Source organism: Pseudophryne corroboree, assembly GCF_028390025.1.
Source record: "Pseudophryne corroboree isolate aPseCor3 chromosome 3 unlocalized genomic scaffold, aPseCor3.hap2 SUPER_3_unloc_13, whole genome shotgun sequence".
Taxonomy (NCBI): Eukaryota; Metazoa; Chordata; class Amphibia; order Anura; family Myobatrachidae; genus Pseudophryne; species Pseudophryne corroboree.
In genome coordinates, this window is record NW_026967501.1 from 669,487 (window position 1) to 697,014 (window position 27,528).

The 27,528-nt window shown below is 48.9% G+C and overlaps 1 protein-coding gene across 1 annotated transcript in view; it reads left to right on the forward strand.

Annotated features, from left to right (window-relative positions):
• Nucleotides 1-3,155: 3,155 nt before the first annotated feature.
• LOC134983357 (gastrula zinc finger protein XlCGF7.1-like) overlaps nucleotides 3,156-27,528 on the forward strand; it is a 29,231-nt gene continuing 4,858 nt past the window's right edge. The window contains exon 1 of the mRNA XM_063949063.1: nucleotides 3,156-4,030. Coding sequence (XP_063805133.1) covers nucleotides 3,192-4,030 — 839 coding nt within the window. The 5' untranslated portion in view covers nucleotides 3,156-3,191. The remainder of the gene's footprint in view (nucleotides 4,031-27,528) is intronic.

The following is a 27,528-nucleotide window of genomic DNA, read 5'->3' on the forward strand; positions in this document are numbered from 1 at the left end:
GCATCGTAATATCGCCGGAGGATGGGGAGTCTTAGACCGCCATTCCGAGAATGTTTAGCTAGAATATCTCACCGTATTCTGGGTTTTTTATGATTCCAAATAAATTTACATAGTGAAGATTGGAGGGTAGCAAGAGTCTGGTGAGGGATCGAGATTGGAATCCATGGTGTACCTGTTGAAAACATGGGACCCCTTTCCCCGAATGCCAGGAACCCCCTCTGACTTATGTCTAAGAAGGTTCCATCAGCCAATCAGGGAGCGCCACATTGTGGCACCCTCCTGATTGGCTGTGTGCTCCTGTAGTGTATGACAGGCAGCACCCGGCAGTGTTACAATGTAGCGCCTATGCGCTCCATTGTAACCAATGGTGGGAACTTTGCGGTCAGCGGTGAGGTTACTCTCGGTCAACCGCTGACCACAAAGTTCCCTTTCAGTGCGAGGTCGGGTGTTCGGTTTGTTATTTTGTCAAGTACCAGGATTACAAATGGATTAAACGAGGAGCCCTCTACACTGGATTATGTGAGTATAATTTTTTCAACAGGTACACCATGGATTCTACATGGAGAAGAGGACCGACCTGTGTGGGTACATAGGTAAGTATGTGTATATGGCGGTGTGGATGTATGTATTAAAGTTCTACTGTCAAGGTGTGTGTCTTATGTCTTTATTGGGGTATTTTTTTAGTAGTAGTACTACAGGTACCAGCGGGCCCGGTTTTCCGTCGCATGCTGGTACTTGTGGTTCTCCAAGTACCAGCTTGCGGGGAGGCTTGCTGGGCCTTGTAGTACTGCTACTAAAAACAATATTCAACACATTTAACAAAGGCTATCAGCCCCCCATCCGCAGCTCTTGGATGGGGGGGGCAGCCTCGGGCTTCACCCCTGGCCCTTGGGTGGCTGGAGGGGGGGGACACCTTGATTGAAAGGGTTCCCACACCTCCAGGGTACCCCGGCCAGGGGTGACTAGTTGGGCATTTAATTCCACAGCCGCAGGTGAAAAGGTAAAAGTGACCCCCGCTGTGGCATTATCTGTCCAGCTAGTGGACCCCTACGCTTTTTGTCCCCCGTATTTTTGGAACCAGGACCAGGCGCAGAGCCCGGTGCTGGTTGATTAAATATGGGGGAACCCCTGTCACTTTTCCCCCCATATTTTTTCAACCAGGACCGGCTCAAAGAGCCCGAGGCTGGTTTGGCTTAGGAGGGGGGACCCCACGCAATTTTTTTCCAGAAAATTAACACTTTCCCACCCCTTCCCACTGATAAACATGCACGGATCTCATGGATCCGTGCATGCCTATCCAATCACGGTAAAAAAAAGCAGGTCTGTTTTATTTTAGCACTTTATTGCGATTTGTATTTTTTCACGGCAGTGTTTGGTTATTTTGTGATTTGCACTTTTTAGTAAATTACAGAGTTCTACTAATTTGCAGGTGTATTGGACCAATGGTGTATTCATTCATATTTTTAAAATTGGACTTCCAAAAAAATACGAATGCCCTCATCACTGCCGAGATTTTTGCTTAGTAAATTCCCGAGATGACACTTTGAAGAAAAAACGGCATCTCGGTCAAAATCGGGACCTTAGTAAATATACCCCCATGTCTTCCTGAAGGGTGTCATGTGCTGAAATCAGATCTTTGTGAGATGCAACAATTTCTTTCATCTTAGTCTGTACGAGTGCCAATCTCACTGATACTGGACCTCAAAGCTTGAATATTAGAGTTAAGTTCTGAGATTATTTCACCTCCAGGCAAATGCTTCAGTGTAGTGTAGTGACTCCGGTCCAGCCGTCAGGACATTTATTTAGCAGCTTTTATCAATTTTACTCCTTATTGAAGGCAGAAGGCAAAGCATGCGATGGCGGGAACCAGGATCCAAAATGGCACCCAACTCACTTTCCAATATCAACCCCGGGCTCCGGTGACTGTGGGCAGCCCGTTCTGTCCCCAGCAGTAGCGGGAGTTGCGCACCTGTGTGAGCGAGAGAGTAAGTGCCTCCTGCCTGACCAAAAGGGCTTCCAAGTCAGGTGTCCGGAGCGTGCAGGAAAGACTGGGAGCACTTATCCCCAGAATACAGCCTGTGGCTTCAGCTGCGTCACTGGGCTGTGGCAGTGAACAGTGCCTGGAGTGAGCGGAGCAAGCAACTTTAGGGCAGGAGGAGTGGGGGACTTAATAGATTGGGTCTTGGTCCCAGTGGCAGTTGAGAGCTATCAGATAGGGTAGATAAGAAGCCACTTAGTGAGGAGAGCTCCAGAAAGCACATCTGGATGGACCTCTCCCCTCTTATTCATTATTGTATATAGTCACAGGGGTGACAGGTGTGGTACATCCCTGCAAAGGCAGATCCAGTCTCTTTCTCATCAGACTCTGCTGTCTTCCCTGCACTCTCACTCAGATGTTCACTGCTGCCAGTAGCACACTTATGTAAAGCAGAAATATGGCGGCAGCAGTATAGATCCTGATATGTAATTCTCTGTATCATACTTACCGTACACACATCATCCTTATTACTATTGAGAGTATAGATGTAAGACACTGATGATGGGGGTGTAACACTGTATTATAACCTAGCAGATGATGATGATTACAGGGTATTATATGGTGTATTGCATGTAAAGTACCTTGTTCCACACCTACTCTGCTGTACCAATATACCTTATATAAGGGTGAGTAACACATGTACAGGCTTACCAGCATATGAGCACACACATAAAGGAATGCTACCTTACCAATGCTTCCAGGAGTAACGTTAGGAGACATTTCTCTGATCCATCAGCTCATATGACTGATATTATTGTTCATCTAGAATCTCCAATTCATACGATATGTTCCCCATCCATTGTTTTACATTGGTGCTGACATAGGACTTGGCGAGTGACTACATCTCCATTTATACTTCATGGTTAGTTACCAGTACAAGAGAGAGATATCTAAGTCTTATTATAATATTACATTTGTTATTGTGAGTGTTCTCAGGAGGGTGGACACAATGATAGTCTGAGACACAATATTATAAAGCCTTCATTAAACGTTATGTTTTATTATACACACTTTTACAATTAAGTGTCCCAGAGAGTCGTCTTCTCCTATTGTTTACAAGATTAATATTGTTACAGAAAATGTCACATTTCCATAATGTATTTTATTTCCAGCAGATGGACACACAAGCAGGAATATCTCAGAAGGACATCTAATGTTATCCCCGGATTGTGACATAAAAGATAATGACAGTAGACAGGATTCTCCAGGAGATAACCCCATTACCCCAATTATACATCCAGCTCTATCAGCTGGTCCCTCTGATCCTGGGAAATGTTCTCCTGATCACTCTGATATTGGTGCATCTGTTACAGCTCTGAGAGTAGATACAGTGATTCCCTGTTCTATAGATGCCAAATGTTTTACACAGAACACAAAGCCTATTAACCCACGCACAGGTAAGGCAGGTGAAAGGCCACTGATATGTTCAGAGTGTGGGAAATGTTTTTCGCACAAATGTTTTGCACGGAAATCAGACCTTGTTACACATCAGAGAAGTCACACAGGTGAGAAGCCATTTTCTTGCTCTGAGTGTGGGAAATGTTTTGCGTGGAAATCAAATCTTGTTACACATCAGAGAAGTCACACAGGTGAGAAGCCATTTCCATGTTCTGAGTGTGGGAAATGTTTTGCACACAAATCAGCTCTTCTTATACATCAGAGAATTCACACAGGTGTGAATCCATTTCCATGTTCTAAGTGTGGGAAATGTTTTGCAAGACAATCACTTCTTGTTATACATCACAGAAGTCACACAGGTGAGAAGCCATTTTCTTGCACTGAGTGTGGGAAATGTTTTACCCGGAAATCCCAACTTGTTACACATCAGCGAAGTCACACAGGTGAGAAGACATTTCCATGTTCTGAGTGTGGGAAATGTTTTGCACAGAAATCAGATCTTCTTAGACATCAGAGAAGTCACACAGGTGAGAAGCCATTTCCATGTTCTAAGTGTGGGAAATGTTTTGCACGGCAATCAATTCTTGTTATACATCACAGAAGTCACACAGGTGAGAGGCCATTTTCTTGCTCTGAGTGTGGGAAATGTGTTACCCAGAAATCACATCTTGTTACTCATCAGAGAAGTCACACAGGTGAGAAACCATATCCATGGTCTGAGTGTGGGAAATGTTTTACCCGGAAATCACAACTTGTTACACATTAGCGAAGTCACACAGGTGAGAAGACAGTGGGAAATGTTCTACGCACAAATCACATCTTGTTAGCAGTAGTGGGGGAGACAGAACAATGGCAGTAATTGGGGGGAGGCAGGGCGAATGGCAGTGGGGGAGATGGCGGTGGCAGTAGTGTAAGGGGAGATGTGGTGGCAGTAGTGGGGGTGACAGGGTGGGTAGCAGTAATGGGGGGACAGGGTGGGTAGTAGTAGTTGGGGAGACAAGGTGGGAAGCAGTAGTGGGGGAGACAGGGCAGTGGCAGTAGTGGGGGGGAGACAAGGTGGGTAGTAGTAGTGGGGGAGATAGGGCGGTGGCAGTAGTGGAGGGAGACAGAGTGAGTAGAAGTAGTGGGGGGAAACAGGGTGGTGGCAGTAGTGGGGAAGGCAGGGCGAGTGGCAGTAGTGGGGGGAGACAGGGCAGTGGCAGTAGTGGGTGTAGACAGGGCAGTGGCAGTAGTGTGGGGGGAGACATGGCAGTGGCAGTAGTGGGGGGGAGACAGGGTGGGTGGCAATAGTGGGGGGGAGACATGGCGGTGACAGTTAAGGGGGTTGACAGGGTGGTGGGTGTAGACAGAGCGGTGGCAGTAGTGGGGGGAGACGGTGGGTCGCAATAGTGTGGGGAGACAGGGCGGTGGCAGTAGTGGGGGGAGACAGGGTGGGTGGCAGTAGTGGGGGGAGACAGGGTGGATGGCCGCAGTGGGGGGGGGAGACAAGGTGGATGGTTACAGTACAGTACCAGGGGCTGCTGGAGTCAGTAAAGAGGTGTATGGATCCTGCACAGAACCAGTTGATAATTAGACTTAATGATGATTATGCTTCCTTATTTCTAATTAATCCCTTGTATGTGTTACTGTTATTTGCTGTGTCAGCCTTTATGTGTGTTCTGTGTAATAATCCTGAAAGTAGTGCTGCTAACGATCTCGTATCAGTTGTAGTAACTTGGAAAAGATGAGATACGAGGTGCACTCTGGAAGCTTATAGGGGGTTAATCAGAGCTGAACGCAGATGTGACATCACGCAGCCCCCCGGAAAATGATCCTGCCCCGCCCGCGTTCATACCTCATGGATGCGACTGCAATGCAATAGTGGTCAACCTAATGACTGTCGACCTAAGTCTTGTTGACCTAATGACCCATCCCCCATCAAATGAATTCACAAATATTATAATTCAGTAGTATGTACTTTCAGTCATTGTTGCGCATTACTGATTATACTTTTCCATCTGATGACCTGATTAAGAGACGGCTGCTAATGTCACAGCTGAAGGGCCGTAACTAGTAACAGTGCAGTTTATCGGGGGTGGCACTAGCCGGTGCTACAGTGATCTGCAATTGCTCTGCACTCGAGCTCCAGGCACATTGTTGGCACACTAGCATGGAAGGCGAGCCGCTGCGGTGTGTGCTGCTAGGTAGAAGTGGCAGTGGCCGCAGGAGAGGCGCCTGTGTGTGTGCTGCTAGGTAGAAGTGGCAGTGCCCAGAGGAGAGGCGCCTGTGTGTGTGTTGCTAGGTAGAAGTGGCAGTGCCCGGAGGAGAGGCGCCTGTGTGTGTGCTGCTAGGTAGAAGTGGCAGTGACCACAGGAGAGGCGCCTGTGTGTGTGCTGCTAGGTAGGAGAAGTGACAGTGGCTGGAGGAGAGACGCTGCAGTGTGTACTGCTAGGTAGAAGTGGCAGTGCCCGGAGGAGAGGCGCCTGTGTGTGTGTGTGCTGCTAGATAGAAGTGGCATTGGCCAGAGGAGAGGAGCCTGTGTGTGTGCTGCTAGATAGAAGTGGCAGTGACCGGAGGAGAGGCACCTGTGTGTGTGCTGCTAGACAGAAGTGGCAGTGCCCGGAGGAGAGGCGCCTGTGTGTGTGCTGCTAGATAGAAGTGGCAGTGCCCGGAGTAGAGGCGCCTGTGTGTGTGCTGCTAGGTAGGAGAAGTGACAGTGGCTGGAGGAGAGACGCTGCGGGGTGTGCTGCTAGGTAGAAGTGGCAGTGCCCGGAGGAGAGGCGCCTGTGTGTGTGTGTGCTGCTAGATAGAAGTGGCATTGGCCAGAGGAGAGGCGCCTGTGTGTGTGCTGCTAGGTAGAAGTAGCAGTGGCCGCAGGAGAGGCGCCTGTGTGTGTGCTGCTAGATAGAAGTGGCAGTGGCCGCAGGAGAGGCGCCTGTGTGTGTGCTGCTAGATAGAAGTGGCAGTGGCCGGAGGAGAGGCGCCTGTGTGTGTGTGCTGCTAGATAGAAGTGGCAGTGGCCAGAGGAGAGGCGCCTGTGTGTGTGCTGCTAGATAGAAGTGGCAGTGGCCGGAGGAGAGGCGCCTGTGTGTGTGCTGCTAGGTAGGAGAAGTGGCAGTGGCCGGAGGAGAGGCGCCTGTGTGTGTGCTGCTAGGTAGGAGAAGTGGCAGTGGCCGGAGGAGAGGCGCCTGTGTGTGTGCTGCTAGATAGACGTGGCAGTGGCCGGAGTAGAGGCGCCTGTGTGTGTGCTGCTAGGTAGAAGTGGCAGTGGCCGGAGTAGAGGCGCCTGTGTGTGTGCTGCTAGGTAGAAGTGGCAGTGGCCGGAGTAGAGGCGCCTGTGTGTGTGCTGCTAGATAGAAGTGGCAGTGACTGGAGGAGAGGCACCTGTGTGTGTGCTGCTAGATAGAAGTGGCAGTGGCCGGAGGAGAGGCACCTGTGTGTGTGCTGCTAGATAGAAGTGGCAGTGACTGGAGGAGAGGCGCCTGTGTGTGTGCTGCTAGATAGAAGTGGCAGTGGCCGGAGGAGAGGCGCCTGTGTGTTTGCTGCTAGATAGAAGTGGCAGTGGCCGGAGGAGAGGCGCCTGTGTGTGTGCTGCTAGGTGGAAGTGGCAGTGACCGGAGGAGAGGCGCCTGTGTGTGTGCTGCTAGGTAGGAGAAGTGGCAGTGGCGGCAGGAGAGGCGCCTGTGTGTGTGCTGCTAGGTAGGAGAAGTGGCAGTGGCCGCAGGAGAGGCGCCTGTGTGTGTGTGCTGCTGGGTAGAAGTGGCAGTGGCCGCAGGAGAGGCACCTGTGTGTGTGCTGCTAGGTAGGAGAAGTGGCAGCGGCTGGAGGAGAGGCGCCTGTGTGCTGCTAGGTAGAAGTGGCAGTGGCCGGAGTAGAGGCACCTGTGTGTGTGCTGCTAGGTAGAAGTGGCAGTGTCCGGAGTAGAGGCGCCTGTGTGTGTGCTGCTAGATAAAAGTGGCAGTGGCCGCAGGAGAGGCGCCTGTGTGTGTGCTGCTAGGTAGGAGAAGTGGCAGTGGCTGGAGGAGAGACGCTGCGGTGTGTGCTGCTAGGTAGAAGTGGCAGTGCCCGGAGGAGAGGTGCCTGTGTGTGTGCTGCTAGGTAGAAGTGGCAGTGGCCACAGGAGAGGCGCCTGCGTGTTAGCTGCTAGGTAGGAGAAGTGGCAGTGGCCGGAGGAGAGGTGCCTGTGTGTGTGCTGCTTGGTAGAAGTGGCAGTGACCGGAGGAGAGGCGCCTGTGTGTGTGCTGCTAGATAGAAGTGGCAGTGGCCGCAGGAGAGGTGCCTGTGTGTGCTGCTTGGTAGGAGAAGTGGCAGTGGCCGGTGGAGAGGCGCCTGTGTGTGTGATGCTAGGTAGGAGAATTAGCAGTGGCTGGAGAAGAGGCGCTTGTGTGTGTGTTGCTAGGTAGGAGAAGTGGACGGTGGAGAGACGCCTATGTGTGTGCTGCTAGATAGAAGTGGCAGTGGCCGGAGTAGAGGCTCCTGTGTGTGTGTTGCTAGGTATGAGAAGTGGCAGTGGACGGAGAGGCGTCTGTGTGTGCTGCTAGGTAGGAGAAGTGGCAGTGGCCGCAGGAGAAGAGCCTGTGTGTGTGGGCTGCTAGATAGAAGTGGCATTGGCCAGAGGAGAGGCGCCTGTGTGTGTGCTGCTAGGTAGAAGTAGCAGTGGCCGGAGTAGAGGCGCCTGTGTGTGTGCTGCTAGATAGAAGTGGCAGTGGCCGCAGGAGAGGCGCCTGTGTGTTAGCTGCTAGGTAGGAGAAGTGGCAGTGACCGGAGGAGAGGCGCCTGTGTGTGTGCTGTTAGGTAGAAGTGGCAGTGACCGGAGGAGAGGTGCCTGTGTGTGTGCTGCTAGTTAGGAGAAGTGGCAGTGACCGGAGGAGAGGTGCCTGTGTGTGTGCTGCTAGGTAGGAGAAGTGGCAGTGGCCGGAGGAGAGGCGCCTGTGTGTGTGCTGCTAGATAGAAGTGGCAGTGGCTGGAGGAGAGGCGCCTGTGTGTGTGCTGCTAGGTAGAAGTGGCAGTGACCGGAGGAGAGGTGCCTGTGTGTGTGCTGCTAGGTAGGAGAAGTGGCAGTGACCGGAGGAGAGGTGCCTGTGTGTGTGCTGCTAGGTAGGAGAAGTGACAGTGGCTGGAGGAGAGACGCTGCAGTGTGTACTGCTAGGTAGAAGTGGCAGTGGCCGGAGGAGAGGCGCCTGTGTGTGTGTGTGCTGCTAGATAGAAGTGGCATTGGCCAGAGGAGAGGCGCCTGTGTGTGTGCTGCTAGGTAGAAGTAGCAGTGGCTGGAGTAGAGGCGCCTGTGTGTGTGCTGCTAGATAGAAGTGGCAGTGGCCGCAGGAGAGGTGCCTGTGTGTTAGCTGCTAGGTAGGAGAAGTGGCAGTGACCGGAGGAGAGGCGCCTGTGTGTGTGCTGTTAGGTAGAAGTGGCAGTGACCGGAGGAGAGGTGCCTGTGTGTGTGCTGCTAGTTAGGAGAAGTGGCAGTGACCGGAGGAGAGGTGCCTGTGTGTGTGCTGCTAGGTAGGAGAAGTGGCAGTGGCCGGAGGAGAGGCGCCTGTGTGTGTGCTGCTAGATAGAAGTGGCAGTGGCTGGAGGAGAGGCGCCTGTGTGTGTGCTGCTAGGTAGAAGTGGCAGTGACCGGAGGAGAGGTGCCTGTGTGTGTGCTGCTAGGTAGGAGAAGTGGCAGTGACCGGAGGAGAGGTGCCTGTGTGTGTGCTGCTAGGTAGGAGAAGTGGCAGTGGCCGGAGGAGAGGTGCCTGTGTGTGTGCTGCTAGGTAGAAGTGGCAGTGGCTGGAGGAGAGGCGCCTGTGTGTGTGCTGCTAGATAGAAGTGGCAGTGGCCGCAGGAGAGGCGCCTGTGTGTGCTGCTTGGTAGGAGAAGTGGCAGTGGCCGGTGGAGAGGCGCCTGTGTGTGTGATGCTAGGTAGGAGAAGTGGCAGTGGCTGGAAAAGAGGCGCTTGTGTTTGTGTTGCTAGGTAGGAGAAGTGGACGGTGGAGGGGCGCCTATGTGTGTGCTGCTAGATAGAAGTGGCAATGGCCGGAGTAGAGGCTCCTGTGTGTGTGTTGCTAGGTAGGAGAAGTGGCAGTGGATGGAGAGGCGTCTGTGTGTGCTGCTAGGTAGGAGAAGTGGCAGTGGCCGCTAGAGAGGTGCCTGTGTGTGTGTGCTGCTACGTAGAAGTGGCAGTGGCCGCAGGAGAGGCGCCTGTGTGTGTGCTGCTAGGTAGGAGAAGTGGCAGCGGCCAGAGGAGAGGCGCCTGTGTGTGTGCTGCTAGGTAGAAGTGGCAGTGGCTTGATGAGAGGCGCCTGTGTGTGTGCTGCTAGGTAGAAGTGGCAGTGGCCGGAGGAGAGGCACCTGTGTGTGTGCTGCTAGGTAGGAGAAGTGGCAGTGGCCGGAAGAGAGGCGCCTGTGTGTGTGTTGCTAGGTAGAAGTGGCAGTGACCGGAGGAGAGGCGCCTGTGTGTGTGCTGCTAGGTATAAGAAGTGGCAGTGACCGGAGTAGAGGCGCCTGTGTGTGTGCTGCTAGATAGAATTGGCAGTGGCCGGAGGAGAGGCGCCTGTGTGTGTGTTGCTAGGTAGGAGAAGTGGCAGTGGCTGGAGTAGAGGCGCCTGTGTGTGTGCTGCTAGGTAGAAGGGGCAGTGGCCGGAGGAGAGGCACCTGTGTGTGTTAATTCCGGGCACAGTGTCATATAGTAGATGTGTGTAGCGCAGAGTGTGTATTGTATACTGTGTCTCAGCACCATAGCTAGGTGTGTGCTAGCGGTGCCTGTACTGGGAGCACAGTACCACTGTCCACACGTGCTGCAATGTGTGTCCGCAGGGTACAGCCGGGCAGCACTGTACAGTGGGCACAGTCTGCTCCTTTGCCTGTGCCTTCCCGCTATCATCTGAACATCCCATCCCTCTGAGCGGAGATTACAGTGAGCTGCGGGAGCAATGCTCAATCCCACCCCAGCAGCAGACCCTCATCACCGCTTTCTTCCTTCCCCGCACGGAGGTTACAGTGAGCCACAGCATGGGCAGCAATGCCTGATCCCACCACCCACCCTTACCATTACAGTTCAGCCTCCAGGTCCCACCGCTCCCCTGCACCAAGACACCTATAGTGTTTTCCAGCGCCAGACTCTAAACCCCAACAGCTCTCCCCGGCGCTAACTGAAGCGTGCTGTGCAGTGCATGCTGCCCGAGCCCGAAATCTCAGATTTCCACCGCCGCAGATGACCTGTGCCTTCCCTGCCACCTGCTCAGGACCTAGGTGTGCGTAAAAGGGGACTTTACCTACCGTAATGTGTAAAAATGTGACTACCTACCATAATCTGTAAAAAGGGGACTCTGCCTGCCATAATGTGGCAGGCAGAGTACCCCTTTTAACACATTACAGTCCCCTGCTATAATTTGTTAAAATGGGACGCTACCTGACGTAATGTGTAAAAAGGGGTACTCTGCCTGCCATAATGTGTAAAAGGGGACTCTGCCTGCTGTAATGTGTAAAAGGAGACTCTACCTGCCATAATGTGTAAAAGGGGACTCTGCTGTAATGTGTAAAAAGAGGACTCTGCCTGGTGTAATAATAGGACTATACCTGCCGTAATGTGTAAAAGGTGACTCCACCTACAGTAATGTGTAAAAGGGGACTCTACCTGCCGTAATGTCATAGAAGGGGGACTCTGCCTGCCGTACTGTGTAAAAGGGGACTCTACCTGCCATAATGTTTAAAAAGTGGCTCTTCCTGGAGTAATGTGTAAAATGGGGTTCTGCCTGAGGTAATTTGTGACAGGGGCTCTACCTATCATAATGTGTAAAAGGGGTTCTACCTGGTGTAATGTAAGTGGTGCAACTGTGCGGCGTAAGTTGAATAATGGAGACTTTTGTGCAGTGATGGATATATATCACTTTGTTACATTTCTGGATGCACAGTAACTTGTTATTAACCCATTGACAGTATTATATCAGTACCATATCTTGCTGTCAATCACAGTACTGGTGTTCTCTGGGTCCGCCTGTAACACCGCACTTAGTGACTATATTCAGACTAATACACTTTTTCACAATATTATAGGTAAATATATAGTAGCTTGATTAACCACGTCTGTACTGCAGCCATTAGCCTCATTCTCCCGCCAGTCGGTCCACATGCGGCTGCTCCGGGTAGGACCGCTCTGCACAGCTGTATGTTACTAGGCGCTCTCACTGCCTCAGCCGCTCCGGGACACGCTGCTGAATGCGGATGGCTGTTAACCAGGCATTCTCACCGCACCAACCTTAGTGCAGTGACGTGTCACTCAGCACAGTATACTATAACACAGGGGCAGCCAACCCTGGTCCTCCAGAGCTACCAACAGTTAACATTTTCCAGGGCTCCTCACAGAATCACATGTTCAGTAATTATCTGCAGCTGTGGATCTTTTAAAATATGTCAGTGAGTAATGACTGCACCTGTGCACCTACTGGGTGAGCTGGAAAATGTGAACGGTTGGTGGCTCTCGAGGACCAGTGTTGGCTACCACTGCTATAACATTATAATCACATAAGCACTTTAGGATATTAAAAAGCAGTGGTATGGTAGCACGTAGCAGTCTCTGAAATGCCAACGTACGTTTCACATGCGGCTGCTTCATCAGGGCATCAACCAGTTGACAGATTTATAAACCCCTCCCTTCAATTCTATTGGTTACATTAATTTCAAATAAAATCATCACTTAACATTATAAACCTGTTTTTTCTAGAGGAACTGATTTCTTATACATTTATATAAATTCACCCCTATGAATCTTTGTTATGTTTAATCTGTGGAATGCGTAGTGCTGGTGGTTTGACATGCATGCGTCACTTCCCGGAAGTGCATCAGCAATGTCTGTGGAGTGCGGCTGTGAGAGCTTCTGGTTGGCATTTGGACATCATGGGCGCCGCTAGTTCTGGAGACAGAGTGGCGCGTTTGTGTACATTGCGCTGCTCCACATTTATTTGTGGATTAAAAATGTTCTTTTATGGATGCATTCATTTTTGGCAGAAGTGTGAGACAACAACGTCCGGTATACTTACGGCTTCCGGTATAAGATTGTGTTTATTGTAAGATAAATATGATTTCCATGATTACAATTTGTGCAATTAATGATAGAACATCTGTATCTTTTGTTTATCATTCTCACAATTTTGGAATATTATATAATGATTATCAATCATGATGTCATTTACTGTATTTCCTAATTGTCCAGATCTCATTTAAATAGCAGGGTTTTTCACAGTTCCCACATGTCTTGACAAAGGCTCCTGAGAGCCGAAACGCATTGACAGAACTGGGCACTGTGATTTTGGATTTTATGATCAGCAACTTAAGGTAATACTCCACTCTTTACCTGTTTGGGGGTCCAGACTACCCCTTCCATGGTCATTTGTTGGCCTATTCTCGCTGGTTCCTGATTTTGTATTTTTGAATTTTGATTGTATATATTTGGATGTCAATTCACCCCAACTATGGGCTTTTTGTAACTAATAAACTTTTTTATCAAAGACTATATGAATTGGTGCATACCATTTTTATACATTTTTGGATGATTGTCCGAGCCACTGGACATTTGTGGTTTTGTTAATTGGAAGTATACGAGAGAAACCATCTTGGACAGTGGGAAAAGAAACCCAGATAGGAGTACTACCATTGTTTGACCCGTGAATGTGGTACGCATTTTGAGTGTGAAAACATTTGTAAAGAAACCTTTCTATGCACATATCTCCTTTTCTTTTTCATCCACTAGGGGTCACTGGAGTACTCTTGGGATATGGATGGCTTTAGCAGAACAAGGCACTGAATATTTAAATTTAGTAACTCTCCTCCCCTGCATATTCCCAGAGTACCTCAGTGTTTTTTTCTGTGCTCACAGCAGTGATAAGCACCATTTTAACCATGCTTCCTGTTCACTCCTGTTTCTCTTTCAGTTTTGGAAGATCCTGTCCTACAACACTACCCCACTGGATGGCGCAGGGGTGTTAGTGGGAATTTTGGATCAAGTTTCATATAGTACTGGCCACGTGCACTGCACTTGGGCCATATATGTATATATACACACACCTTAGTAACAATTTTACTGAGTCATGCAAGTTGTCTGTCTTTGTCAATTGTATTGTCTGTCTACATAATGAGTAAGGCACCAGCAAAAACAAAAAAGCATTTTCACTTCAATGTCTGTAAGAGTGTGTTACCGGATAGTTCTACCACATGCACAGTATGTTTTGTGAATTCAGCTACAAATACAATTTCCGCTCCGGTTTCATCCCCGGATCCTCAATGGCCAATACTAGCAGATGTACTGGCTGGGTTGCAATCAGAATTGGCCGCCGCTCCACACGAGCGGTAAGCGGCAAGATCAGATTCTCGGGTGAGACCGCCAGACCTACCGGAGGAGTCTTAGCCTTTTCAAAGGTCCAAGTCCACTTTGGATAGAAGGGATACATTTCATTTGTCTTATGATTTACCAGTTTCTGCTATGTTGCATTCTGACGGTTCTATGCCAGACCTCACTGCGCAAGAGGAGGGTGAGGAGGGCGAATTAGACCAGCAGTCAGATAGTGAATATTTTGACAGCCCAAGCATTGATAATCTCATCAGGGTGGTGCGTCAGTCTCTGAAGTTTACAGAGACTGAGGAGCCTCTCACAAATGATGAGATGGTCTTTACTAAACGACACAGATCTCCAATGTGTTTTCCTGTTTTGGAATCTCTCAATAAGATGTTAGTAGAAACACTGAAGTATCCAGATAAACTGTTTTTTATACCTCGCCGATTTAAGTCTAGTTGCCCGTTTCCAGTGTCTGTGACATCTACATGGGAGAATCCGCCAATTCGTCTGTGTCAAAACTTACTAAAAAATTAACCATTCCAGTACCAACTGCTACTACGCTTAAAGACCCTTCAGACCGTAAAATAGAAGCTATGCTAAAATCCATGTATATAGCAGCAGGAGTGTTGCTTAGATCTGGGTTGGTTGGCATTGGGTAACTAAGGCGTTAATTGGATGGATAACAAAACTCAAGTCTGGCCTACATGACGATCACTTTATACTTCTCGCTGATCAAATCTGTGAAACTGCGGAGTATCTATGTACAGCTTCTACTAACGTCTGTCAGCTCACTTCTCGCCTTTAATCGTTGCTAGTTATGGCACAACGAGCACTTTGGCTGCGTTCTTGGCAAGCGGAGGCAGAGTTTAAGAGAGGTATAGAGGCGTTACCTTATGGTGGCGAGAAGTTGTATTGGGTGGGTTTTTTTTTTAAATCTGCACTGGTCCGGATTGTACAATAGTTTAAATTTAATTAGTCAAATGTAAAAGGATATATTCAAACCATTATCTCTTATATGAAAACATTAGTGTACACAACATCATAATCTCATAGAGATAATAGGAATCTTCATATTTTCGCTTTTGACAAACGTCAAACATCAATACTCACCTACAAATCAGTGGGTTTACAGGTAAACTTTCTGTCACCCTCTTTATATAAGTGAGTCACAAATTGTATCGTCTACATTATCTTTGTTTAATACTTGTTTTAACTTTATTGCCGATATACAGCAACAATTTTAGTTTCTTTTCGTCTGCGATTAAAAGTTAAGTTTTATTTATTTTTTCCTACCCATACATCACCATACTTCATCTTATCCTATCTTTCTAATATATCGATTCAAGTGTGCCCCTGAGAGACATTATCAATAGTCCCTCTTTTTTTGCCTCTTGCTTAAACCCCTCTACAGGTGGCGAGAAGTTGTTTGGTCCTGAATTGGACAATTGGATTTTTGAGGCCACGGGAGGGAAGTCTGTTTTCCTACCATTGCCTCCAACGGTACCTAGACGGAAATACTCTGGCCCGGCGTTCAAATCCTTTAGACCTCAGCCATTTCGAGGCCGTGGTAGGGGAACAGCCACTCCTGGTAGACGAGGTCGAGGACATGGTTTTCAACAAACTACCACCAGTCACCAGGACACTAAGGTCACTGACAAGCCAGTGGCATGACATGCTCCCAGCCCATCTCGGATCTCCAGTTGTGGGGGTACGCCTTCAGACGTTCCATTTGGCGTGGTTCCAGACATCCACAGATGGGTGGATCCGCATTTTATAAGGTTACAAGATAGAGTTCGACTGTCTCCCGCCACTGCGGTTTTTCAAGACAGGACTGCCTGTATCGGACGACAAGAGGGCGGTTCTGCATATTGCCATTCAGTCTCTGTTGGATTCAGCAGTTTTGATTCCGGTCCCTGTACACCAACAAGGTCAGGGTTATTATTCCAGTCTGTTTGTAGTACCAAAGCCGGATGGCTCGGTCAGGCCAATATTGAACTTAAGGGTCTCAATCAGTACGTCACTTACAACAGATTCAAGATGGAATCCCTGCGGTCAGTAATTGCAGGTTTAGAGCCACAGGAATTCATAATTGCGCTGGATCTCAAAGATGTGTACTTACACATTCCGATTTGGCCACCTCATCAGAGGTTCTTGCGTTTTGCGATACGGCAGAACCATTACCAGTTTCAGGCTCTACTTTTTGGCCTCTTGTCAGCGCCTCGGGTATTCACCAAAGTGATGTCTGTGATGATAGCTCATCTCAGATCCCTGGGAGTAATAATAGTTCCGTACTTGGACGATCTGCTCATCAAAGCTCCGTCTCAACAGATGCTCCTCCAACATGCGTTGCTAACGTACAATGTACTGGTTCACCACGGTTGGATTGTCAACTTCAAGAAATCACATCTAATTCCGTCTCAACGACTTCAATTCCTAGGAATGATTCTCGATACGGTAGATCAAAGAATTTTCCTACCAGAACAGGAAGTACAGAGTATTCGTCATCTGGTACAATTAGTGCTCAAGCCACGCACAGTTTCGGTACATTTGTGCATTCGACTGTTAGGCAAAATGGTGGCGGCTTTCGAAGCACTTCAGTTCGGAAGATTTCACTCACGTCCTTTTCAACTGGATGTGCTCGCACAGTGGTCGGGCTCGCATCTGCAGATTCACCAGAGGGTGAGGTTGTCTCCACGGGCCCGAGTATCTTTACTCTGGTGGCTAAAAGTACACAAACTAACCGCAGGGAAACTGTTCGGCGTCTGGAATTGGATAATTCTAACGACGGACGCGAGTCTCGGGTTTGGGAGCTGTGGTTCAAAATTGTCAGCTCCAGGGTCTCTGGGCGGATCACGAAAGATTGCTGTCTATAAATGTCCTGGAACTCCGGGCAATTTACAATGCGCTACGTTAAGCAGTGCACATGCTCCGGTCTCAGACTGTCCAGGTGCAGTCAGACAACGCGACGGCGGTCGCGTACATCAACAAACAAGGACGAACGAGAAGTAGCTCGAATCCTCAATTGGGCCGAGCATCACCAAGTGATATTGTCGGCAGTGTTCATTCCGGGAGTGGACAACTGGGAGGCAGATTATCTCAGCCGCCGGGATTTTCATCCAGGAGAATGGGCATTAAATACAGAAGTGTTTCACATGTTGGTCTAGAGGTGGGATTAGCCACAAGTGGATACGCCCCAGTATGTGTCCAGAACGCGAGATCCAAAGGCAGTGGCTGTGGATGCTCTCACAATCGCGTGGCCGTACAGCCTTGTGTATCTGTTTCCACTGCTCCCTCTGTTGCTAAAACGGATCAAACGTGAATCCGCCACGGTCATACTAGTGGCACCTCATTGGCCTCGGAGAGCTTGGTTCTCGGATCTCCGCGGACTACTCGCAGACGATCCTTGGCCGCTCCCGCTATGTACGGACCTGTTTCAACAGGGTCCGTTCCTGTACCCTGATTTAGCGCGGTTGCGTTTGACGGGGTGGCTGTTGAGACCGCCCTCTTAAGAAGAGAGGGCATTCCAGAATCGGTTATACCAACCATGTTACGTGCTAGGAAGCCAGTTACGGCAGCTCATTATTACAGAATTTGGCGTGCCTATATAGGTTGGTGTGAAGCTCGGAAGTTTCCGACATCATCTTTCAAGTTATCCCGTCTTTTGTTATTTCTACAGACGGGGTTAGATGGAAGACTGCATTTATCTACACTAAAGGTGCAGGTCTTTGCTTTGTCAATTTACTTTCAAAGACGTTTGGCTCTATTGCCGTCTGTACACACCTTTTTGCAAGGTGTCCTCAGAGTACAGCCTCCATTCATTCCACCTACAGCGCCATGGGACTTGAATCTGGTTTTAGATTTTTTACAGTCTTCATATTTTGAACCCTTACAACAAGTGGATATTAAGTTTCTCACTTGGAAAACAATTTTTCTCCTAGCCTTAGCTTCGGCAAGGCGTGTTTCAGATTTGGGTGCCTTGTCATGCAAGCCACCTGATAATGTCAAATATTACCTTTAAACGTAAGCTATATACTTATTACGGACTAAGTACGCAATTGGCACAAGTGAGTACCGTAAGGGTACGCACTTAGCATAGCAGACGCTAGGCCGTGGGCGCGACGCACGAGCGACACGTACGCTCACGGACTCACGCTTCGTATCGAGCACGCTATAGACGGCCCGAGTACCGTAATGCTACGCTAATGACGTAGCGGACGCTGCGCCGTGAGAGTGAGACACGAGTGGCGCAGACGCTCACAGAATGATACACAGTAAACCTTGCTAACAACACACTGTAAGGGTATGCTTATACTGTAAGCCTTAGTACTGTAATACTACAATGATGTAACGCTTAATAACCTTGATAATATGAAAGCTGTTTGAGCGATTGAGACGCTCAGAAAACCCTTTGTAGTAACTAGTGAATACGCAAGACCTTGTTTGGATTTAAAAACCACTCCAGTTCTAACACCTTCGTGGATGCTTTAGAGTAAAAAGGGGAAAAACAGTACAGGTTATACACTACAGACTAACATAGAAATCTAAACAGAAATAACAAAGAATAATATAAACAATAGCAAAGCGATCGCAAACACAAGCAAACAGAATGAGAACAGATGGCAAACACAAAGGATAACAAAATGGCTACAGAGAAATATACATACGTGGGGATGATTCGCAAGCGCGTCCTGGATCCAGCCCTCAGCATTCAATGAGAAAGCCTTTCAGAGAGAGTGAGTGACTGGCCCAGGCGATGGTGGTCCTTATATACACAGCATACATTCACAATACAATGGTCCCTATAATCTCATTGTTCATTGGACACAGGAATGTGTCTCTGCATTATAACAAAAGGTCAGAGGTGGGTTTGAACAGGTGGGCTGTGTCTATTTCCAACTGCTCAGGTGGGAGGTATACTCAGGATTCCCACCGCATGGATAATGAACAGCAAATACAGTAAATGTCTATAAACTACTTTTGTACAGGAGCGAGCGAGCGATCGTTTCCTAACCAACACCGAAATGTTACAATTGAAATACTCTACAGCTGGATACTAGACACCACCTTTCAACCTTTATCTGACCCTTCATATCATGCAAAGAGGAATCCCTCTGTCCAGGAACCATTTACACTAAACATACTTGCTGACGTTGTCTAGGGGAATATTATCTATAAAACACACTATTTGGGTTAAATATGTTGCGATCGAGTCGCTCGCTAGACGCTCACAAACTCTGCGGTAAATACACATCTCCATGCGCACGAGACGTTGGAGCGTCCCTTACGCAACCTGAGGGGATGCGTACGTACGGGGGAGTGGGTGCACGAGCAGCGGGCATGTGCATTGGGGTTAGTACAAGATATGTGGATCATGATATTTTTTGACTTTGACACACCGTATTTGGTGTTTTATGATGACAGAGCGGAACTTCGGACGAATCCCGCTTTCTTACCAAAGGTAGTGTCATCTTTTCACATCAATCAACCAATAGTAGTTCCTGTGTTAACAGTAAATTCTGGAACTTTGGATGTGGTACGCGCACTACACGTTTATGTATCCCGAACGTCTACAGTTCGTAAGACGGATACGTTGTTTGTTCTCTATGATGCTGCCAAGATGGGTTGGCCAGCTTCTAAGCAGACCTTATCTAGATGGATTAAACTGACCATACGTCAGGCTTACCTTCATGCTAGGTTACAGCCGCCTACATCAGTAACAGCTCATTCCACACGTGCTGTGGGAACGTCATGGGCAGCGAGTCGTGGAGCTTCTACGACACAGCTTTGCCGTGCGGCTACATGGTCTTTAGTGCACACATTTGTGCGCTTTTACAAGTTTGATACGTTTGCGGCATCAGCATCTAGCTTTGGCCGCCTAGTGTTACAGGTGCCAAACAGCTCTCCCGCCCAAGGGGGAAGCTTTGGTACGTCCCAAGAGTACTCCAGTGACCCCTAGTGGATGAAAAAGAAAATAGGATTTTGGTACTTACCAGATAAATCCTTTTCTTTGAATCCATAGGGGGCACTGGACGCCCACCCAGAGCAGTGTTACCTGGTTTGTGGTAAGTTTAGTGGATCTTATGGTAATACATTCTCACCGATTTGTTCAAATTTTCAAGTTCTATCGGTTATGGTGTCAACTGTTTAGTTGTCAGTTATGTTATGTGTCAACTTTATTGTTGTCCGTTATGTTATAATGTTATATGTAATTCTCCATTGTTCATCCTCTCTATCGCTCCTGTTCTGCTCAGTAAAAAACACAGAGGTACTCTGGGATATGGAGGGGAGGAGACTTACTAAATTTAAATATTCAGTGCCTTGTTCTGCTAAAGCCGTCCATATCCCAAAAGTACTCCAGTGCCCCCTATGGATTCAAAGAAAGGATTTACCTGGTAAGTACCAAAATCCTATTTTTTTTTTTAAAGTTAGAATTTTTATTGAGAGTGATCAGTAACAAAAACAGTACAAAATCCTATTTTTATAAGTGAGTAATGGTACATATCTCTCTGAATTCCTTTTGGTGAAGGTCACATGGTCTTTAACCACTTTGCCTGGCATGGTGGCATCAGATGCGACCATGCCTGCAAGTGCTCTATCTGACCTGGTCGCACAGGATGCGACCAGTCAGATAAACTGTATTAGCAGAAACTGTATTAGAGAAACTTCCCTCCGCTGCTGCTGTCAGAGGGACCGGAAGGTCTCTGCCTCCCTGTACTCTCCCCGTGTCAGCCGTGCTGCCGATCACTGCTGATTGGTCAGCACGGCAGGATCCCCCCTCCAGCGGCTGCACACAATGGCAGCCACTGGGGAGTGTAACTTAACCCTCCCAAGCCACCCCCAGACGCCCCCTGTATACCTGCAGGCTGTCCCGGCTTTCAAAATGAAAGCCACGATGTTCCTAATGCTCCGATGGTCACGATGTTACCTATCGATGTTTGGGGGAAAATATTTTTTTTTCAATTGCCTTTTTTTTACTAAAATCATTTGGGATAGGGTTAAATTCATGTTCTTCACCTAATTCACTCATAAAAAACCCAAAAAATTTCAGAGCGGTTTTCTGCAAAATAAATCGTCAGTTAAGTGGTTAATGAAGACAAAGATACCTTTATGCACACAGCTGGTGTGACTTATCTGTGAGCTGGGGTACGCTGTTTTTTACACACACCATCCTTCTCTTTCTGGGGATTCAGTGGGCTGAGCCAAGACCATCTACTTGCAGCCAATTCTACACATTGTTTGTTTCATTTTTCTCTTACATCCTAGAGGATGCTGGGGTCCAATTTAGTACCATGGGGTATAGACGTGTCCACTAGGAGCCACTGGTGCAGCTAATGATTGAAGCCATTAGGGATGTTTTGCATATTTTGAGAAGGTTCCTGAACAAGTAGAGGAATCTTATTTTACAGTAAATAAGAAGTCCTCGCTTACCTTCCCTGCTTCTAAGGAGTTAAACTCCTTGTTTGAAAAATCCTGGGAAAACCCAGAGAAAAAATTCCAGGGGGGTCATTCCGAGTTGTTCGCTCGCAAGCTGTTTTTAGCAGCATTGCACACGCTAAGCCGCCGCCTACTGGGAGTGAATCTTAGCTTTTCAAAATTGCGAACGAAGGATTCGCAATATTGCGAAAAAACTTCTCTGTGCAGTTTCTGAGTAGCTCGATACTTACTCTTCCAGTGCGATCAGTTCAGTGCTTGTCGTTCCTGGTTTGACGTCACAAACACACCCAGCGTTCGCCCAGACACTCCTCCGTTTCTCCAGCCATTCCCGCGTTATTCCCAGAAACGGTAGCGTTTTTTCCCACACGCCCATAAAACGGCCTGTTTCCGCCCAGAAACACCCACTTCCTGTCAATCACACTCCGATCGCCAGAGCGAAGGAAATGCCGTGAGTAAAATACCTAACTGCACAGCAAATTTACTTGGCGCAGTCGCAGTGCGAACATTGCGCATGCGCACTAAGCGGAAATACACTGCGATGCGAAGAAATTTACAGAGCGAACAACTTGGAATGAGGGCCTAGATCCCTAAAAGAATTCTCATTGTTTTCCCTTTCCCTGAAGAGGATAGGAAGAAGTGGGAAAACCCACCTATAGGAGATGCTTCTGTATCTAGGCTGTCTAAAAAGGTGGTTTTACCTGTCCCTGGTTCAACCGCCTTAAAGGAGCCGGCTCATTGCAAGATTGAGACTATGCTCAAATCACTATACACTGCTACAGGCATGGCTTTAAGGCCCATTATTGCTTGTGCGTGGATTTCTAAAGCCATAGTAAAGTGGTCAGGCACCTTACTAGAGAACTTAGATACTATGGATAGGACCATGGGGAATAGCGGCTCCGCAGGAGACCGGGCACAAAAGTAAAGCTTTAGGACTACCTGGTGTGCACTGGCTCCTCCCCCTATGACCCTCCTCCAAGCCTCAGTTAGGATACTGTGCCCGGACGAGCGTACACAATAAGGAAGGATTTTGAATCCCGGGTAAGACTCATACCAGCCACACCAATCACACCGTACAACCTGTGATCTGAACCCAGTTAACAGCATGATAACAGAGGAGCCTCTGGAAACATGGCTCACAACAACAATAACCCGATTTATGTAACAACAACTATGTACAAGTATTGCAGACAATCCGCACTTGGGATGGGCGCCCAGCATCCACTACGGACTACGAGAAATAGAATTATCGGTAAGTAAATTCTTATTTCCTCTGACGTCCTAGTGGATGCTGGGAACTCCGTAAGGACCATGGGGATTATACCAAAGCTCCCAAACGGGCTGGAGAGTGCGGATGACTCTGCAGCACCGAATGAGAGAACTCCAGGTCCTCCTCAGCCAGGGTATCAAATTTGTAGAATTTAGCAAACGTGTTTGCCCCTGACCAAGTAGCTGCTCGGCAAAGTTGTAAAGCCGAGACCCCTCGGGCAGCCGCCCAAGATGAGCCCACCTTCCTTGTGGAATGGGCTTTTACAGATTTTGGTTGTGGCAGGCCTGCCACAGAATGTGCAAGCTGAATTGTACTACAAATCCAACGAGCAATAGTCTGCTTAGAAGCAGGAGCACCCAGCTTGTTGGGTGCATACAGGATAAACAGCGAGTCAGATTTCCTGACTCCAGCCGTTCTGGAAACATATATTTTCAGGGCCCTGACTACATCCAGCAACTTGGAGTCCTCCAAGTCCCTAGTAGCCGCAGGTACCACAATAGGCTGGTTCAGGTGAAACGCTGAAACAACCTTAGGGAGAAATTGAGGACGAGTCCTCAATTCTGCCCTGTCCGTATGAAAAATTAGGTAAGGGCTTTTATAGGATAAAGCCGCCAATTCTGACACACGCCTGGCCGAAGCCAGGGCCAACAGCATTACCACTTTCCATGTGAGATATTTTAAGTCCACAGTGGTGAGTGGTTCAAACCAATGTGATTTTAGGAACCCCAAAACTACATTGAGATCCCAAGGTGCCACTGGAGGCACAAAAGGAGGCTGTATATGCAGTACCCCCTTGACAAACGTCTGAACTTCAGGAACCGAAGCCAGTTCTTTCTGGAAGAAAATTGACAGGGACGAAATTTTAACCTTAATGGACCCTAATTTTAGGCCCATAGACACTCCTGTTTGCAGGAAATGCAGGAAACGACCCAGTTGAAATTCCTCTGTAGGGGCCTTCCTGGCCTCGCACCACGCAACATATTTACGCCAAATACGGTGATAATGCTGTGCGGTTACATCCTTCCTGGCTTTGATCAGGGTAGGGATGACTTCATCCGGAATGCCTTTTTCCTTCAGGATCCGGCGTTCAACCGCCATGCCGTCAAACGCAGCCGCGGTAAGTCTTGGAACAGACAGGGTCCTTGCTGGAGCAGGTCCCTTCTTAGAGGTAGAGGCCACGGGTCCTCTGTGAGCATCTCTTGAAGTTCCGGGTACCAAGTCCTTCTTGGCCAATCCGGAGCCACGAGTATAGTTCTTACTCCTCTCCGTCTTATAATTCTCAGTACCTTGGGTATGAGAGGCAGAGGAGGGAACACATACACTAACTGGTACACCCACGGTGTTACCAGAGCGTCCACAGCTATTGCCTGAGGGTCCCATGACCTGGCGCAATACCTGTCTAGTTTTTTGTTGAGGCGGGACGCCATCATGTCCACCTTTGGTTTTTCCCAATGGTTCACAATCATGTGGAAGACTTCTGGGTGAAGTCCCCACTCTCCCGGGTGGAGGTCGTGCCTGCTGAGGAAGTCTGCTTCCCAGTTGTCCACTCCCGGAATGAACACTGCTGACAGTGCTATCACATGATTTTCCGCCCAGCGAAGAATTCTTGCAGCTTCTGCCATTGCCCTCCTGCTTCTTGTGCCGCCCTGTCTGTTTACGTGGGTGACTGCCGTGATGTTGTCTGACTGGATCAGCACCGGCTGACCTTGAAGCAGAGGTCTTGCTAGGCTTAGAGCATTGTAAATGGCCCTTAGCTCCAGGATATTTATGTGAAGTGATGTCTCCAGGCTTGACCACAAGCCCTGGAAATTCCTTCCCTGTGTGACTGCTCCCCAGCCTCTCAGGCTGGCATCCGTGGTCACCAGGACCCAGTCCTGAATGCCGAATCTGCGGCCCTCTAGAAGATGAGCACTCTGCAATCACCACAGGAGAGACACCCTTGTCTTTGGTGACAAGATTATCCGCTGATGCATCTGAAGATGCGACCCGGACCATTTGTCTAGCAGATCCCACTGAAAAGTTCTTGCAAGGAATCTGCCGAATGGGATTGCTTCGTAGGAAGCCACCATTTTTCCCAGGACCCTTGTGCATTGATGCACTGAGACTTGGCCTGGTTTTAGGAGGTTTCTGACTAGCTCGGATAACTCCCTGGCTTTCTCCTCCGGGAGCAACACCTTTTTCTGGACTGTGTCCAGGATCATCCCTAGGAATAGAAGACGTGTCGTCAGGATCAGCTGCGATTTTGGAATATTGAGAATCCAACCGTGCTGCCGCAACACTACCTGAGATAGTGCTACCCCGACTTCCAACTGTTCCCTGGATCTTGCCCTTATCAGGAGATCGTCCAAGTAAGGGATAACTAAAACTCCCTTCCTTCGAAGGAGTATCATCATTTCGGCCATTACCTTGGTAAAGACCCGGGGTGCCGTGGACAATCCAAACGGCAGCGTCTGAAACTGATAGTGACAGTTCTGTACCACAAACCTGAGGTACCCTTGGTGAGAAGGGTAAATTGGGACATGGAGGTAAGCATACTTGATGTCCAGAGACACCATATAATCCCCTTCTTCCAGGTTTGCAATCACTTTAGATTTAAAATTGGTCTCACCGAGCCGTCCGGCTTCGGTACCACAAACAGTGTGGAATAATACCCCTTTCCCTGTTGCAGGAGGGGTACCTTGACTATCACCTGCTGGGAATACAGCTTGTGAATGGCTTCCAATACTGCCTCCCTGTCGGAGGGAGACGTCGGTAAAGCAGACTTTAGGAAACGGCGAGGGGGAGACGTCTCGAATTCCAATTTGTAGCCCTGAGATACCACCTGAAGGATCCAGGGGTCCACTTGCGAGTGAGCCCACTGCGTGCTGAAATTCTTGAGACGGGCCCCCACCGTGCCTGAGTCCGCTTGTAAAGCCCCAGCGTCATGCTGAGGACTTGGCAGAGGCGGAAGAAGGCTTCTGTTCCTGGGAACTGGCTGTTTGCTGCAGCCTTTTTCCTCTCCCTCTGCCATGGGGCAGAAATGAGGAGCCTTTTGCCCGCTTGCCCTTATGGGGCCGAAAGGACTGCGCCTGATAATACGGCGTCTTCTTATGTTGAGAGGCTACCTGGGGTAAAAATGTGGATTTTCCAGCAGTTGCCGTGGCTACCAGGTCTGATAGACCTACCACAAATAACTCCTCCCCTTTATAAGGCAATACTTCCATATGCCTTTTGGAATCCGCATCACCTGACCACTGCCGCGTCCATAACCCTCTTCTGGCAGAAATGGACAGCGCGCTAACTCTTGATGCCAGTCGGCAAATATCCCTCTGCGCATCACGCATATATAAAAATGCATCTTTTAAATGCTCTATAGTCAGTAATATACTGTCCCTATCTAGGGTATCAATATTTTCAGTCAGGGAATCCGACCACGCCACCCCAGCACTGCACATCCAGGCTGATGCGATTGCTGGTCGCAATATAACATCCGTGTGAGTGTATATACATTTTAGGATATTCTCCTGCTTTCTGTCGGCAGGTTCCTTTAGGGCGGCCGTATCAGGAGAGGGTAGGGCCACCTGTTTAGACAAGCGTGTGAGCGCTTTATCCACCCTAGGGGGTGTTTCCCAACGTGCCCTATCCTCTGGCGGGAAAGGGTATGATGCCAATAACCTTTTAGGAATTATCAGTTTTTTATCGGGGGAAACCCACGCCTCATCACACACTTCATTTAATTCCTCGGATGCAGGAAAAACTACAGGCAGTTTTTTCTCACCAAACATAATACCCTTTTTAGTGGTACTTGTATTATCAGAAATATGCAAAACATTTTTCATTGCCTCAATCATGTAACGTGTGGCCCTACTGGAAGTCACATTCGTCTCTTCATCGTCGACACTGGAGTCAGTATCTGTGTCGGCGTCTGTATCTGCCATCTGAGGTAACGGGCGTTTTAGAGCCCCTGATGGCCTTTGAGACCCCTGGACAGGCACAAGCTGAGTAGCCGGCTGTCTCATGTCGTCAACTGTCTTTCGTAAAGAGCTGAGACTGTCACGCAATTCCTTCCATAAGCTCATCCACTCAGGTGTCGACTCCCTAGGGGGTGACAACTCTATTATAGGCAATTGCTCCGCCTCCACCTCATTTTCCTCCTCAAACATGTCGACACAATCGTACCGACACACCGCACACACACAGGGAATGCTCTGATAGAGGACAGGACCCCACTAGCCCTTTGGAGAGACAGAGGGAGAGTATGCCAGCACACACCAGAGCGCTATATATACACAGGAATACCACTATATAATGTGCTTTTCCTTTATAGCTGCTGGTATTATCAAACTGCGCCAAATTAGTGCCCCCCCCTCTCTTTTTTACCCTTTTCTGTAGTGCAGGACTGCAGGGGAGAGTCAGGGAGACGTCCTTCCAGCGGAGCTGTGATGGAAAATGGCGCCCGTGTGCTGAGGAGATAGGCCCCGCCCCCTTCTCGGCTGACTTTTCTCCCGCTTTTTGGTGAGTTCTGGCAGGGGTTAAAATACATCCATATATCCCTGGGGGCTATATGTGATGTATTTTCGCCAGCCATGGTGTTTATATTGCTGCTCAGGGCGCCCCCCCCTAGCGCCCTGCACCCTCAGTGACCGGAGTGTGAAGTGTGCCTGAGGAGCAATGGCGCACAGCTGCAGTGCTGTGCGCTACCTTGTTGAAGACTGATGTCTTCTGCCGCCGATTTTTCCGGACCTCTTCTTGCTTCTGGCTCTGTAAGGGGGCCGGCGGCGCGGCTCTGGGACCGGACTCCGAGGCTGGGCCTGTGTTCGGTCCCTCTGGAGCTAATGGTGTCCAGCAGCCTAAGAAGCCCAAGCTGGCTGCAAGCAGGTAGGTTCGCTTCTTCTCCCCTTAGTCCCTCGATGCAGTGAGCCTGTTGCCAGCAGGTCTCACTGAAAATAAAAAACCTAAAACTAAACTTTTTCTAAGAAACTCAGGAGAGCCCCCTAGATTGCACCCTGCTCGGTCGGGCACAAAAATCTAACTGAGGCTTGGAGGAGGGTCATAGGGGGAGGAGCCAGTGCACACCAGGAAGTCCTAAAGCTTTACTTTTGTGCCCGGTCTCCTGCGGAG